We start from the raw sequence: 14,029 nt of genomic DNA on the forward strand, positions 1-14,029 counted from the left end.
CGGTACCCCACCTTTCGCTATTCCGTCTTGCAAAATCAAAGAGAAACATGAATTAAACTGAGATAATAGATCAAGTATTAAAACGAAAAAGAAAAATAATGAAACAGACCCAAACAAAGCAAATATAAATTTTTCTCTATGCTTCCCCAACAACGGCGCCAAAAAGTAAACATGTATATAAGAATGTTATGGGACCCTTTTGAGATGTCTACTTTATTTGGAATTTCTTTAATTATTGTCCATGGTGCATCAAACACCTTATTTTCCCTCATATATCTATTGAGATTCAGTAGTTTCTTATGTTTTTCTTGTTTATAATCATTAGTTAATGTTATTGAATCATTAGTTAGTGTTATTGGGCCCAAGGGCCATTAGTTTATGATTTTTTTGGAGTTGTTTTATGTTATGAACAGTAGCCACCCTATTAATGCCATATTAGTCTTTGTAATCAATCTTTTTTATGAGTATATAAGATAATGAGTGGGGCAGCCAGATCATTATTGGCTTCTCCCCATCTCTTCTTTTCTTCTCACTAAGAACTTGAAGGGATGGGAGATCCATCATATGGATGGCCAAACCCTGCAAGAAGGTTGGGCGAAATTTCAAAAATTTCTCTCTTCCATCCGAGAATCGTATTCCCTAATTTAGAAAACTGCATTTTCAAGGTTCGTTCTTGAAACAAAACCGGACCAGATATGAAACCAAAAGAAGGGAGAGGGAAATACCTGATACGGAATTAAAAGGAACTCCCAACATAGGTTTTCACGTCCAAAGAGGATACCAAATCTGCCTCCATTAAAGATGACACAATGTATGTTGAGGTAGGACTAGCAAGAACCTAGGATTCTTCACCAAGAATCGAGCAGGGTGGTGTGAGCACAACTTTTGATTGTTTCTTCACCAAGAAACAATATCAAGAACACATATTGATCACTCCAGTAGGTGGAGATCGAATTGGGATGGCACCAAGAACTGAGGGAGAGAAGAGACTGCAAAAAGGAGTGTGTTCTCTCTATGGAATTTGCCCCCTATTTATAATCCCTTTAGAATCAGCTTCCTAATCTGATTAGAAATGAGATTTCCTAATCTAAATCTTGTATTTAGATCTGGACTCTCAAGTTGATAAGACTTATCTTATCCAACTACTAATCCCAGTCAGATTATAAACCCAGAATGGCCCAATTTAATTAAACCATTTAAGCCCAGTTTGAAATGGGCTTTAGGCCCATTAAGTTATACTGCTCACTTAACCCATTATATGTTGGCTAGTTTGGTTCTCTTTGTATGGTGTGGGACCCTAGCATTGATCTACACATCAGCCACATGGGTTCAACCCAGCCTTTGTTACAAAGCCTGGCCGAATTCACTGTAGGTTACAGTGAACCCCTGAGTCTATCACAATGGGTTCTTAATGGGCCCAACATTTACACTAAATGGTCCTTGGATCGAGCCATCTTGTGAAAACCCAAGGACTGTAGACAGATGCAAGATTAGCCCATCAGGTATTACCCTCAATGGCCTTACACTTAACCTCTCAGCGCATAATGATCAAACATTGCCCAACAAGAGAGGACCTCTCCCTCGGCTGCAAGGTGCAATGCTACACTCTTTACTCACATGGATCCCGGGAATTAAAACCTTTTTGCAAACAATTTGAAACCATAATATATAAGTATATCTCTATATAAATATATTTTGCATAACCAAATTTCAAACACATTTGAAATCCACTGCTGGCAGTTTAGGTTTCCATCAGAGAGAGTGCATTCCCTGATCATTCACTTTGTCCGACAAAGGGGTTGATCCTGTCACTATGATCACCCACTCAGGTGAATTCTTAGACTGCCCCAACATACCTAGGTTTTGACCTGGTAAAGGATTTCATTGATTGGCATATCAAAGACAACCCAACCCGACACCTAGTGCAGTATCACAATTGAGTCTAGGGGTCAGGTGTAACATTCCAGTTTTGCCCATCTATCTCCAAGGTTCAGGGAAATATTAGAATTTTGGTCCAGTTTAGGGTTTCAAGAAAACCCACATTGCATGTACCTCAGGTCTCACCCTGGCAGCTGAGACAAGCCACCCCAACCAACTTGGCGGCACATCAGTGTTAGCCTTGGCAGGATAAATATCCCCAGATCTATCCAACAACTGTGAAGATTCTAAACTAACACGAGTCTCATAAGTGTCCAGTTTAAGAGTATTACACAGAAACACACCATAATATCACAAATCAATTATGCACTTTATTCATTTACAATAAATGACAATAAGTAAATCAATCTGATTGGAGCTAAGGGCATACACTGTCTAACAAAACTCTCCCTTTCTCACTGTTATCAAATCAGATTATTGTTTTTTTTTTCTACTTCAAAATAAGGTTTGTCAAACACTTTATTTTCCATTATTTGAAAAATATATGCCTTACATATTATGCATTTGTCATCATAAACACATAATTGTGGTGTTATTTTCTTGCTTGCAATGCCAAGAAATAACACGTTTGTGACATCATGCACTTAGTTTTGAGCAAATCACTGACCAAATTTGCATTGATGAATGTAGCATTAACAACAGAGAACATTGTTTCATCACCACCTTTGACATTCCTGACTGGGGAAGAACCTGATGTTAATGAGAAAATGAAGGATCCAATAGAACTTTGGACAGATGAGGGTGCAACTGCAAAATCTGATGAAGGTATTAACAAGATTCACTAGAAGTTCTTGAGTGCAATTTACCAAATAGGAAATATATGTGTATGGATTCTTTGGAAAAAAGAACCTATATTATGTCATTATGTCAACTTTCAGGTTCCAAACTCTAGTAATAAACGTTGCATTTTTTTTCTTCACAATACCTATTTATATTTCCATTATTCTCTCAGATTGTTATTCATTATACAATAAATTCTTAAACATGAAAATATCTTAGAACGGGATTCACGGACAGGTAATTATTGTAGGAATGGTCTGCATAATGACCAGAGTTATTCATCAACTTGAGGTTAAATCAGTAATGTACTTAATTATATCAGTAGTTCTTATGACATTTAGTGAAATTGTTTGAGTCGGTTATTGGGATTGCCTATTTATTTATTGTTTGATTGCCATACTTAAGTTGGTCTAGGATGCCTTTTAACTATAAGGAAATTCATAGTTTCATATTGAAGTTGTTGAATTTTATCATGATCATCATCTAAAAGTAAATAAGTATTTATGTCTTTTCTTTCCCTTAATAGTTCATTATTCAAAAGTAACTCATCTGCAAGTTTTATCTACTGTGCGTTTGATACTCTTTTGGTCATGTAAATCTACACCAGGAACCAAATTACCTGGATGCACCAGCACCCAAGAGCAAGTCAGTTATCCAAAGGAAAGACCCTTGGTAGATGAAAACACTGTTCCAATTGGATCAAAAAAGGAAGATTTACTGCTAGAAGATGTACAGGTTAACATTAGAGAAGATTTGGATTATGCACCTAGAAAGAGCACTGCAGGTATGAGAGATGATTTTCAATCAAATTTATAGATGCTTATATATTTTTTGGTAAACATGTATATAAGAATGTTATGAGACCCTTTTGAGATGTCTACTTTATTTGGAATTTAAGTTATTGTCCTTGGTGTATCAAACACCTTATTTTCCATTATTTGAAAAACATGTGCCTTATATATATCATGCATTTGCAGTCTTAAATACATATTTGTGGTGCTATTTTCTTGCTTGTAATTTTTTTTGAGAGGTTAACTTTATTCATAACAAGAAAGATACATGAGGAGATGTACACAGAGATCAGACACTCAAAGAGTTACACAGGCAGAAAACTATCACTGAATAAGTAATCCCTGTGAGCAAATAATTGACCATGCACTTGGTTTTGAGAAGATGAAGGATTCAACAGAACTTTGGACAGATAAGAGTGCAACTGCAAAATCTGATGAAGGTATTGACAAGATTCACTAGAAGTTCTTGAATGCAATGAGCCACATAGGAAATACATGTAAGAACCTATACAATGCCAACTTTCAGGTTCCAAACTCTACTAATAAACTTTGCATTTTTTTCTTGAAGTTCTCTCTAATTGTTATTCACTATACAATTAATTCTTGGACATGAAAACATCTTAGCACAGGATTCATGAAGAGGTAATTATTGTAGGAAAGTCTGCATAATAACCATAGTTACTCATCAACTTGATGTTAAATTAGTAATGTGCTTAATTATATCAGTAGTTTTTAAGGCATTTAGTGGGATTGTTTGAGTTGGTTATTGGGATTGCCTATTTATTTATTGTTTGGTTGTTCTGATTAAGTTGGTCTAGGTTGTCTTTTGACTTGATGTTAAGTATAAAGAAATTAATAGTTGCATGTTGAAGTTGTTGAATTTTATCATGATCATCGTCTAAAATTAAATAAGTATTTATGTCTTTTCTTTCCCTTAATAGTTCATTAATTCAAAAGTAGCTCATCTGCAAGTTTTATGTACTGTGCGCTTGATACTCTTTCGGTCATGTAAATCTACAGCAGGAATCAAATTACCTGGATGCACCAGCACCCAAGAGCAAGTCAGTTATCCAAAGGGAAGCTCCTTGGTAGATGAAAACTCTGTTCCAATTGAATTGAAAAAGGAAGCTTTGCTGCTTCAAGACATACAAATTAGCATTAGAGAAGACTTGGATTATGCACCTAGAAAGATCACTGCAGGTGGGAAAGATAATTCTCAATCAAATTTGTAGTTGACATATATAAGAATATTTTTTGTTAAACATGTATGTAAGAATGTTATGAGACCCTTTTGAGATGTCTACTTTATTTGGAATTTCTTTATCTTATTGTCCATGGTGTATCAAACACCTTTTGTATAATCTGTTACATGGTGACACATTTGTTTGTTCTTGGGTTGTTTTCTCATCTCTTGTGTATATTTCTTATTATTTTAATCAATTTCTATTTCGAACTTTTTTATTATTGGTAACTGTTAGATTTTTTTTTTGACAAATAACAGGAAAATTTTATTAAAAAAGGAAAAAGCTGAATACAAACTAAAGGCAGGTGTTAAGATAACACCCCCCAAACCCAACAACTACTTCAGCTACTCACATACAGCAGAGAAGAAACAGGAAAGAAAACAAGAGATTGCACTAGCACAGCAAACACTACTCCAGTTTAAAGAAAATCAACACTTATCTGGTGTGCTCATATCCCTTCCAGGGTCTGTTTTTTTTTTTTTTTTGTTGTTTCTGCCTTAAAGCTGGGGAATCTACCAACCATATTCTGCTCCACTGTAAGGAAACTTGAAAATTTTGGAACTTTTTTCTATCATTATTTGAGTACAGCTGGGTTTCAAAAAAATGTGGTTGAATGCTTAGGGCAATGGTCAGGAAGAGGATTAAGCAAAAGAGGGAAAACTTTATGGCAGTCTGCTGTACATGCTATTTTCTGGAGCATTTGGGAAGAGAGAAACTACTAGGTGTTTACCAACAGAGCAAAAAACTTTGAGGAGCTGATTTCTCTAATATGTTACAGATGCTTCTTGTGGACTTCCAGCTCAACTCACTTCAGAGGTGTCACCTTTGATGACCTCCAAAGAAACGCCGTAAATTTCCTTCACTCTAATCAAATACAACTCATCACTCCCCACAGTTTCAGATCTGATGTGGACGGCGAGACGACCTTGTACTTTGATGGGAATGCTTTTGGAAACCCGGGTGTAGCGGGTATTGGAGGTGTAATTCGAAATAGAAATGGTATTGTCAGTTGGGCTTTTAGTGGGCCGATTGGGATATCCTCCTCAACAAAGACCGAAGTCATGGCAGCTCTAACCGGCATCAGGAGTGCAAAAGACATGAGCTTACTAAATCTTACCATTAAAGGAGATGCAGCCAACACCATTAATTGGCTTTCTAATCCTGACAGTGGGCCTTGGGCCTTAGCTCACTACCTGGCTGAAGCGAGAGACATCCTCGCTGCTTTAAATGCCCATGTGGTCTGGATTCCAATGTAGCTAAACTCTGAAGCTGATAGTCTAGCCAAGTCCGGTGCTCACAGGGATTACCTTTTTAGTGATAGTTCTCTGCCTATGTAACTTTCTGAGTGCTTATCTGTTGTGTACATTTCCTCATGCACCTCTTTTTTTTTTGAATAAAGTTAACCATTTCTCAAAAAAAAAAAAAAAAACAACTACTCCAGCCAAGCAATTCTATGCGTAGATCAATCTTCCACCTCATCAAACTCATCTGGACCTCCCTCCTCATCCCAAATTTCTCCCCCTAACACTTCAGGAACCTTTCTCATGCTTTTAAGCTTCCTCTTTTTCTCAAAAGCTTCAAAAGCTCTTCTATCAAAGTCCTCTCCTCCTAAAAAGAACAAGCCCAAAGACTTGCCGATTTCCACCTCTTTGTCAACTAGAATCTTCAAGTCCACTCCTCTTTTCTTTTTTGTCTTATCCCTTGACGTCACTTCAACAGAAACCTCTCTCAAATTGTAATCATTCCAAATTGTTTTTTCTGCACAAGCAGACTCTGTTAACTCCACTCTTTGAGAATCCACCAGAGGGGATATCTTTCTAGCCTCTATGGAAGAGAGCGACGACTCCAATGCACATCAATAGGCCTTCCCTTATTTGTTGAGCTGTCTGTTACCCAACCCTCATTATCTTTTACATACATTAGTGTGATATGGTGCCCTGATGCAATTATGCCCTGTTCACCTCAAGTTTTGCCATAGTATGATCCACATTATTGGCTAATCTTCATATCCATATGAAAGTTGCAACAAGCTCTCTTGATAGTTGAATAATCTTTCTCATACCATTCCTATATTGCCATGATCCTTGGTTAGTGCTACATATCCAAATTAGCACTGTTTTAGAGTTCCCCTTCCATCACTAAGTTTCTAAATGTAGAGTGTCTTCCCCAACCTTAACGCTTGTACAACAGCTAATAGTGTTATGCTCTTATAGAGTCCCCTTCACCCAAGGTTCAAAGTATCGATACACCCGATACAATGCAAGTGGTGTATCGGTACTTTGAACCTTGTGCCCATCTTTTTATTTTCTTTTTTTTTTCAAAAATAGGTTAGGGGTAGGTTTTAGGCCCCTCTGCCCCCCTGAAATAGGTCAAATCCCAAAACCCTCCTTATTTAGCATATTGGTGGGTGACCGACACGGCACGTATTGGCCGATACAGGCCAATATGTGACAAAATTTTGGAACTTGCCTACCCAAATAGGGCCTCAGATGATAGCTAAAATGTCCCCATTACTGTTCCAGAAGACTACTACTCCAGAATTGTCTGGGTTTCCCATACTGCACCTATCAAAGTTAAGCTTTATTTCAGTAGTCGATCAAGACTACAGTCAGTCTTGAATTCCAAAAGATTTCAGATTGAGAAAAGTAGAAGAAAGAGGGAGAAGAAAGGAGAAGAAAGCAGAAGTACACAAGGGTTTTGAAAGGAGGGACAGATCGAATGAATCTGCCGCCGCCACTCTCTCAATATTTATAGGCTATGTTCACTAAATGTAGGAAAGGGCAGAATTTCCCTTAATGCTTACATGGCAAATAAAACAAATAATAAACTGAAATAACAAGCTGTCTAAGATAACTACCAACTAACACTGACATAACTAACAAAGGTTATATGTGCTGTCATATGGACACAGTGGGGACCACAGCCATGGGGCCCACATCAGTGTTCTCTACACTCCCCCTCAAGTTGAGAATAGATATTTGTCATTCCCAACTTGAATAGGTCTGCCTCTAACTTCTTCCTTGGAACAGCCTTGGTGAGAAGATCTGCGAGCTGCATGTTGGAGGTGATATACGGGAGACACTTCTTGTGATGAGACCCTTTCTCTGACAAAATGTCGATCAACTTTGATATGTGTAGTTCTGTCATGCTGCACCGGATTGTGAGCTATATTAATAGCCGCCTGATTATCACAATTCAGCATCAAGGGCTTCTCATAATCAATACCCAACTCTTCAACTAGTGATTTGAACCATAGGATTTCAGCCACTCCGTTAGCCATTGACATGTATTCAACTTCGGCACTAGAGCGGGAAACAACACTTTGTTTCTTACTCCTCCAAGAGACAAGGTTACCTCCTACAAGGGTACAATATCCAGAGGTAGACCTCCTGTCATCAGCACTTAAACAACTGATCACAATCAGAAATCTGTATGAAATCAGTTCAGATCTGATCTGAAACCAATCGGCAATCAGAATATAAGCAGTGCGATAACAGTTCTCACCCCCAAAACAGGCTCGGAAGCCAAAACAGGTCTGAAAACCACTTAGAAAGCAATCTGTAATGCTGAAACAGAATTAGGGTTTTAATCGTAGGGTTAGGAAAACCTTTGCGAGAACATAAACAATGCTCAGCCGCACCTTCCAAAAGAATTCACAATCAAGTCTAGCCGTAGGGTTAATGACAAACCCTAAAAAAAACTGATCACCTCTGAGAAAAAATAGGAGAGTTCGGCCGCTCCTCCTAGATAGGTCCAACCTATCTTGACTGACAGCAATCTCAAGGGAAAAATAAAGACTTACCTAGAAAACTCTGATTGCTACCTTCAATCATGGCCTGAACCCTAACCTTCTCTGGTTCTTCCTGATTACCAAAACACTCTCCAACCTCTACAAGTCTTCGGGCAGCTGCTAAACTTTTCTGGTAACCTCCAAGAATCAGCCAACGAACAGTCCTTTGTAAGCTTCCAGCCCTAGACAGTTCTCATCTGGTCGGCTGGACTAGACTCACATGAGAAACCCTAGATAGGCTCTGATACCAAGTAGTCGATCAAGACTACAATCAGTCTTGAATTCCAAAAGATTTCGGATTGAGAAAAGTAGAAGAAAGAGGGAGAAGAAAGGAGAAGAAAGCAGAAGTACACAAGGGTTTTGAAAGGAGGGACAGATCGAATGAATCTACTGCCGCCACTATCTCAATATTTATAGGTTATGTTCACTGAATGTAGGAAAGGGCAGAATTGCCCTTAATGCTTACATGGCAAATAAAACAAATAATAAACTGAAATAACAACCTGTCTAAGATAACTACCAACTAACACTGACATAACTAACAAAGGTTACATGTGCTGTCATACAAACACAGTGGGAACCACAGCCATGGGGCCCACATCAGTGTTCTCTACAATTTCATTAGTAGCAGATGGTTACAATTCCATGGAAACAACAGACCATGATGAGGATGAGTGAGCTACTTGCTGTGAGCACCTAATGATATCATCCATGGAGAATGGGGCAGAATTGTCCATAGATTTTACTCATTGTGCCATTTTCACCTGTTGTAGTGGTAGGCTGTCTTGAGGGCAGTTTAATCATGGTACTTAATGAGCATTAAGGGACACCTAATGATAGGCATTTTTGTAACTTTCTGTTTTGGTATAAATAACAATGTTTTGGGCATGAGATGTGTGTGAAACTCAGCTTGTTCTAACCCTATTCTAGAATCAAACAAACATATTCATATTCATTCAAGTTGGTGTCAGACTATTCAAAGCAAGCCTGGCATTGATCGAGCCTAACACACTTCTTAGGGAGTTGCTAAAGTCAGTACCTGTATGGTCAACCAACAACCTACCACAAAAAACCCTAGAATATGGTAAGAATCAATTTTAGAAACAGTTTGGTAACGGTTTCAAGAGGATTTGATGATTCTATAGATTTTGTCCAAAAAAACTAGAAAAAAGTTCAGATCTGGTTAGAGTGAGAAATACATTTAAATGTTTGTTTTCTTGATCAAGACCACTTGTGTTTGATCCATAACATATTTCTGAAGACTATGGAAGTGCTTCCACAATTTCCAAATCAAGATTGAATATTTGCCGAATATTTGTATCCTACCATTTTGCCATCCAGCCCTATTAGTGCCTTTCTATTGGCTGTTTTTGGTTGAACCATGCTTGGTGCAAGTGGTAATATTTTTTAGATGTGTTTGTGGCTGAACTGATGATTGCAGATTGGTGATTCGAAGTATTGATTAAATTCTGGCTACAATTTTGGGTTGGGGATTTTCCTTTAAAATAACAGTTTCCGGCTCTCTTTGCCATCTCTACCTTCAAGAATGAACCGGTATCTACCTTCCTTGTACCACTGAACTCTACCTCTGGGTTTGGTTAGAATTTGGGACCGAGAAGAGATATCAGGGACATGGAATTGGACAGTACCTTATCCCTATTATCCATCCTTGATGGGGTTTTCTTGGAGCCAACAAAGGTAGACAACAGAATTTGGACCCTCTCTCCCTCTGGTACCTTTACGTGTCCATCTTTCTTTAAAGCCATAACACAACCAGCTATTCCTATTGGTCTGTCTTTCCCTGTTAAAGAGGTGTGGTGTCAACCTATTCCTCCATAGGTGGGAAGCTTCTGTTGGGAGGTCTTTCTAGAAAGAGTTAATACAAGAGATTTGCTTCAAAGAAAAAGGCCCAATAGATGCTTGTCTCCTCAATGGTGTGTCCTTTGCAAAGTTGTTGGTGAGTCTAGGTTTCACTTACTAATTTCCTTTCAATTTGCAAACTTTATTTGGGGATGGTTTACACCTTTGTTTGGGTGCAGGTGGAATTATCCAATGAATGTGCAAAGCTTGTTTACTTCCTCTCCTTCTAATTGGACAACAAAGAGGGCAAAGATTATGTGGAGATGTGTTAGGGCTGCAATGTGTTGGTCTATTTGGGAAGAAAGAGTAGAAAACTGCTGAATCAAAGAATTTGTAAAGAATAAGAGATATTTCTTGAAGAAGAAGAGAAAGAGAAGAGAAGAAATTGATAAAGAAAAAGAGAGCTATCAGTTCTGGCCGCCCTCCTCACTAGTATTTATACCTTTAATTAAAAAAAGGTATAATGACTAATATACCCTTATAGGGCAGCTAACACATAAAACTGCATATATAACTCAAAAGAACCACTGAACAGGGACCCAACAAGAGTGTTGTGGTCCCCACTTCCTATCTAAACAATAAATAAACAAAAACAACTACTAAATCTACACAAATCTGCCCCAAAAACCTCAACACTCCCCCTCAAGTTGGGAGTAAATGTCACACATTCCCAACTTGTGTAGGTCATGTTCAAGCTTGTTCTTTGCAAGCCCTTTGGTGAAGACATCAGCTAACAGTAATTCAGAGGAGACATAAAGTAGGAAAATTTCTCCGGTTGTCACTCTCTCTTACGAAGTGTCTATTGGTGCACCTGGGATGCGTCGTCAAACACCCAAGACACCAGTTTAATAATTTATATTTTTCCAATCCTCAAAACAAAATAAAGAACATAGTTTAGTGGTGAGGAAGGGGTCGAATCCTCAGGGAAGCAAGGTTAAAAATTATTATTTTGTTCCAGACAAATAAGTAAAAGAAAACAGATTTGGGATTTGCAGAAAATAAGAAAATAAAATTTATTAAAGCTGAAATTAACTATTCAAAATTGAAAAAGACAAGAAATTAAATTCAGAAATTAAATAAAACTGAAATTAACAAGAAAATAAATAAAAATATGCTGAAATTCGGATCCAGTGGCGGTAGCTTTCCAGGAAGACAAACTGCAAGCCATTCCTCCTCCGTTCAACCCTCGAACCCCTCAAGACACCTTAGTCTTGAACTGGACAAATTCAGATCTGCAAAAGGCAAAGAAAACCAGAAATTAAATTAAACCAAAATCCAAAATTGCAGAATTAAATTGCTAGAAAACTGAATAACAAAAAGAAAGAAAATAAAACAAAATAAAAATAGTGGATTAGCTCCAGTGGCGGCAGTTGCAGGTTGGACGAACTGCTTGCAGGAACCCAACCTGACAAGAACTGGGCGTCCTCCTTCTTGTAACCCTTGAATCCCTCAAGAAGCCTTGGCCTTGTGAACTAGGCTAACCAACCCCTTCTTCAGGGCCCTTGGGGTCCTTTTTATAAAGAAGTGTGGACAAAACTGAGATTAGAGAGAAAAAGGGGTGGCTAGTGGGTTTATGCAGAAAATGGGTGCCTCTAGGGCTTAGGAATGGAGGATTAGGATTAAACTAGAAGGATCGTTTGGCTAGAGTGAAAAGGAGAGGGAGCCTATAAGTATGGAGGGCTGGGACTTAAGCTCCTAGGATTGAACGGTGGAGATTCAGGCACCTAGGGCTGAAAGGTGGAGATTAAAAGGAGTGGGTAGCGCCCTAGGATGGGTGGTGGAGATTGCAAGGTGAAGATCTAAGGGTATGAGAGGTTGCTAAGACTTGGATGATTGAGATTAGATGTTAGGGAGGAGTGGAAGGTGAAGATTTAGCAGTTAGGGGCGGCTAGGGTTTGTTAGAGGTGAAAAGAATGAGTGGGGAGGTGCCCTAGGGTTTTCTAAGGAGAGGGGAGTATGCTAATACAGTAGGAGGGGTGCCTTTCTGGGTTTAGCAGATAAGAGACACCCTCTTGTGCTTAGTTTTTCACAGAAACACCCCCTCTCTCACCTGAAATTCTCACCAGTTTCCCAAAATCTGTAGAAAACTCTATAAACTTCCCAGTTTTTACCCAAAATTTGCACAGGGACACTCAGAGGTCACAACATTGAATTTAACCGGAAAAAGGGAACAAATTAGTCAGTCTAAGGTCTAAAATACCCCTAAAAGGATGCCCTTAAGGCATCAAAATATAGAGTTATCATCTATCAACCTCAATGTGTTTTGTCCTGTCATGCTAAACCAAATTGTGGGCAATATCGATTGCATCTTGGTTGTCACAATATAACATCATGGGCTCCTTAGCTTTTATCCCAATCTCACTCAGCAAGGATCTAACCCAAAGTAGCTCTAAAACACCATGGGCCACAGATCTATATCCGGCCTCTACACTTGACCTAGCCACAACTAACTGATTTTTACTCTTCCATGAAACCGAATTTCCTCCTACAAAGGTGCATACCCCTAATGTAGAACTCCTGTCATCTAAACAACTTGCCCAATCTACATCTGTATAGGACTCCAGTTTCAAATTCCCATGGTCTAAGAATAGAATCCCTCTGCTAGGATGCTTTTTTAGGTATGCAAGTATCCTCTTAATGGCTTCCTAGTGCTAAACCCGAGGAGCATGCATATACTGATTCACAATAGTAGAAACATAGGAAATGTCTGGATGTGTCATACATAAATATAATAGCCGGCCTACCATCCTCTGATATCTCCCCACATCCTTAACCAAATCACCGTCCAAAGCGTTAACCCTATGGTTTGGGCCAATAGGAGTATCAACTAGTTTAGTTCTTAGCTTCCCAATTTCCTACAGAAAGTCCAACACATACTTCCTCTAAGAGATGAATGTCCCATGCTTGGATCTTGCAACCTTAATCCCTAGAAAATATTTTAGTTCACCTAGATCCTTGATCTCAAACTCTTGTTGTAGTGACTTTTTGAGTGCATTAATCTCCCTCAGATCATTCCCTATAACAACTATATCATCCACATACACAATCAATACTGGCATAAGTGTTTCTCTCCTTTTCACAAAGAGAGTATGATTGGACTGAGTTTGTGTGTGTTCAAACCGGATAAGTGCCCCTTTGAACTTGTCAAACCATGCCCTAGGTGATTGTTTCAATCCATATAATGATTTTTTTCAACCTACAAGCTTTTCCCTCACCAACATTTTTCATAAAAACCAACTAGAATGTCCATATATACCTCCTCTTGTAAATCACCATTAAGGAATGCATTTTTAACATCAAGCTGGAAGAAAGGCCATTAATAGGTAGCTGCTAGAGACAAGAGAATTCGAACTGAATTCATCTTAGCTACTGGTGCAAAGGTCTCAAGGTAATTGTTGTCAGTCGTTTACGTATTCAGGTTTAGTACCATAAGGGTACTGTTGTAATTTCTTCTTTGATTACATTGTTCGGCTGTACTAGTATAAATAATAATAGATCATTCTTTCACCCCCTAAGTTCAATAGGGGCTTTCAGTCCTCTCGGCTCTCCTCTCCTCTCTCCCTCTCTTCTCTCCTCTTGTCTCTCACTTGCTCTTGCTCTTGCTCAACATGGTATCAGAGCAAGTC

The 14,029-nt window shown here is 38.5% G+C and overlaps 1 protein-coding gene across 9 annotated transcripts in view; it reads left to right on the forward strand.

Moving 5' to 3' along the window:
* LOC148864236 (membrane protein of ER body-like protein) overlaps positions 1-14,029 on the forward strand; it is a 119,299-nt gene that overhangs the window by 61,274 nt on the left and 43,996 nt on the right. For 7 of the 9 annotated variants that reach the window (XM_088980932.1, XM_088980937.1, XM_088980935.1 and 4 more), the window contains 3 exons: positions 2,569-2,703; positions 3,326-3,502; positions 4,530-4,709. In XM_088980932.1, coding sequence (XP_088837058.1) covers positions 2,569-2,703; positions 3,326-3,502; positions 4,530-4,709 — 492 coding nt within the window. The remainder of the gene's footprint in view (positions 1-2,568; positions 2,704-3,325; positions 3,503-4,529; positions 4,710-14,029) is intronic. The other 2 variants (XM_088980934.1, XM_088980936.1) reach the window with 1 other exon arrangement.

Source organism: Nelumbo lutea, chromosome 3 (assembly GCF_056320005.1).
Source record: "Nelumbo lutea isolate HS-2025 chromosome 3, American lotus-T2T, whole genome shotgun sequence".
NCBI classification, from domain to species: domain Eukaryota; kingdom Viridiplantae; phylum Streptophyta; class Magnoliopsida; order Proteales; family Nelumbonaceae; genus Nelumbo; species Nelumbo lutea.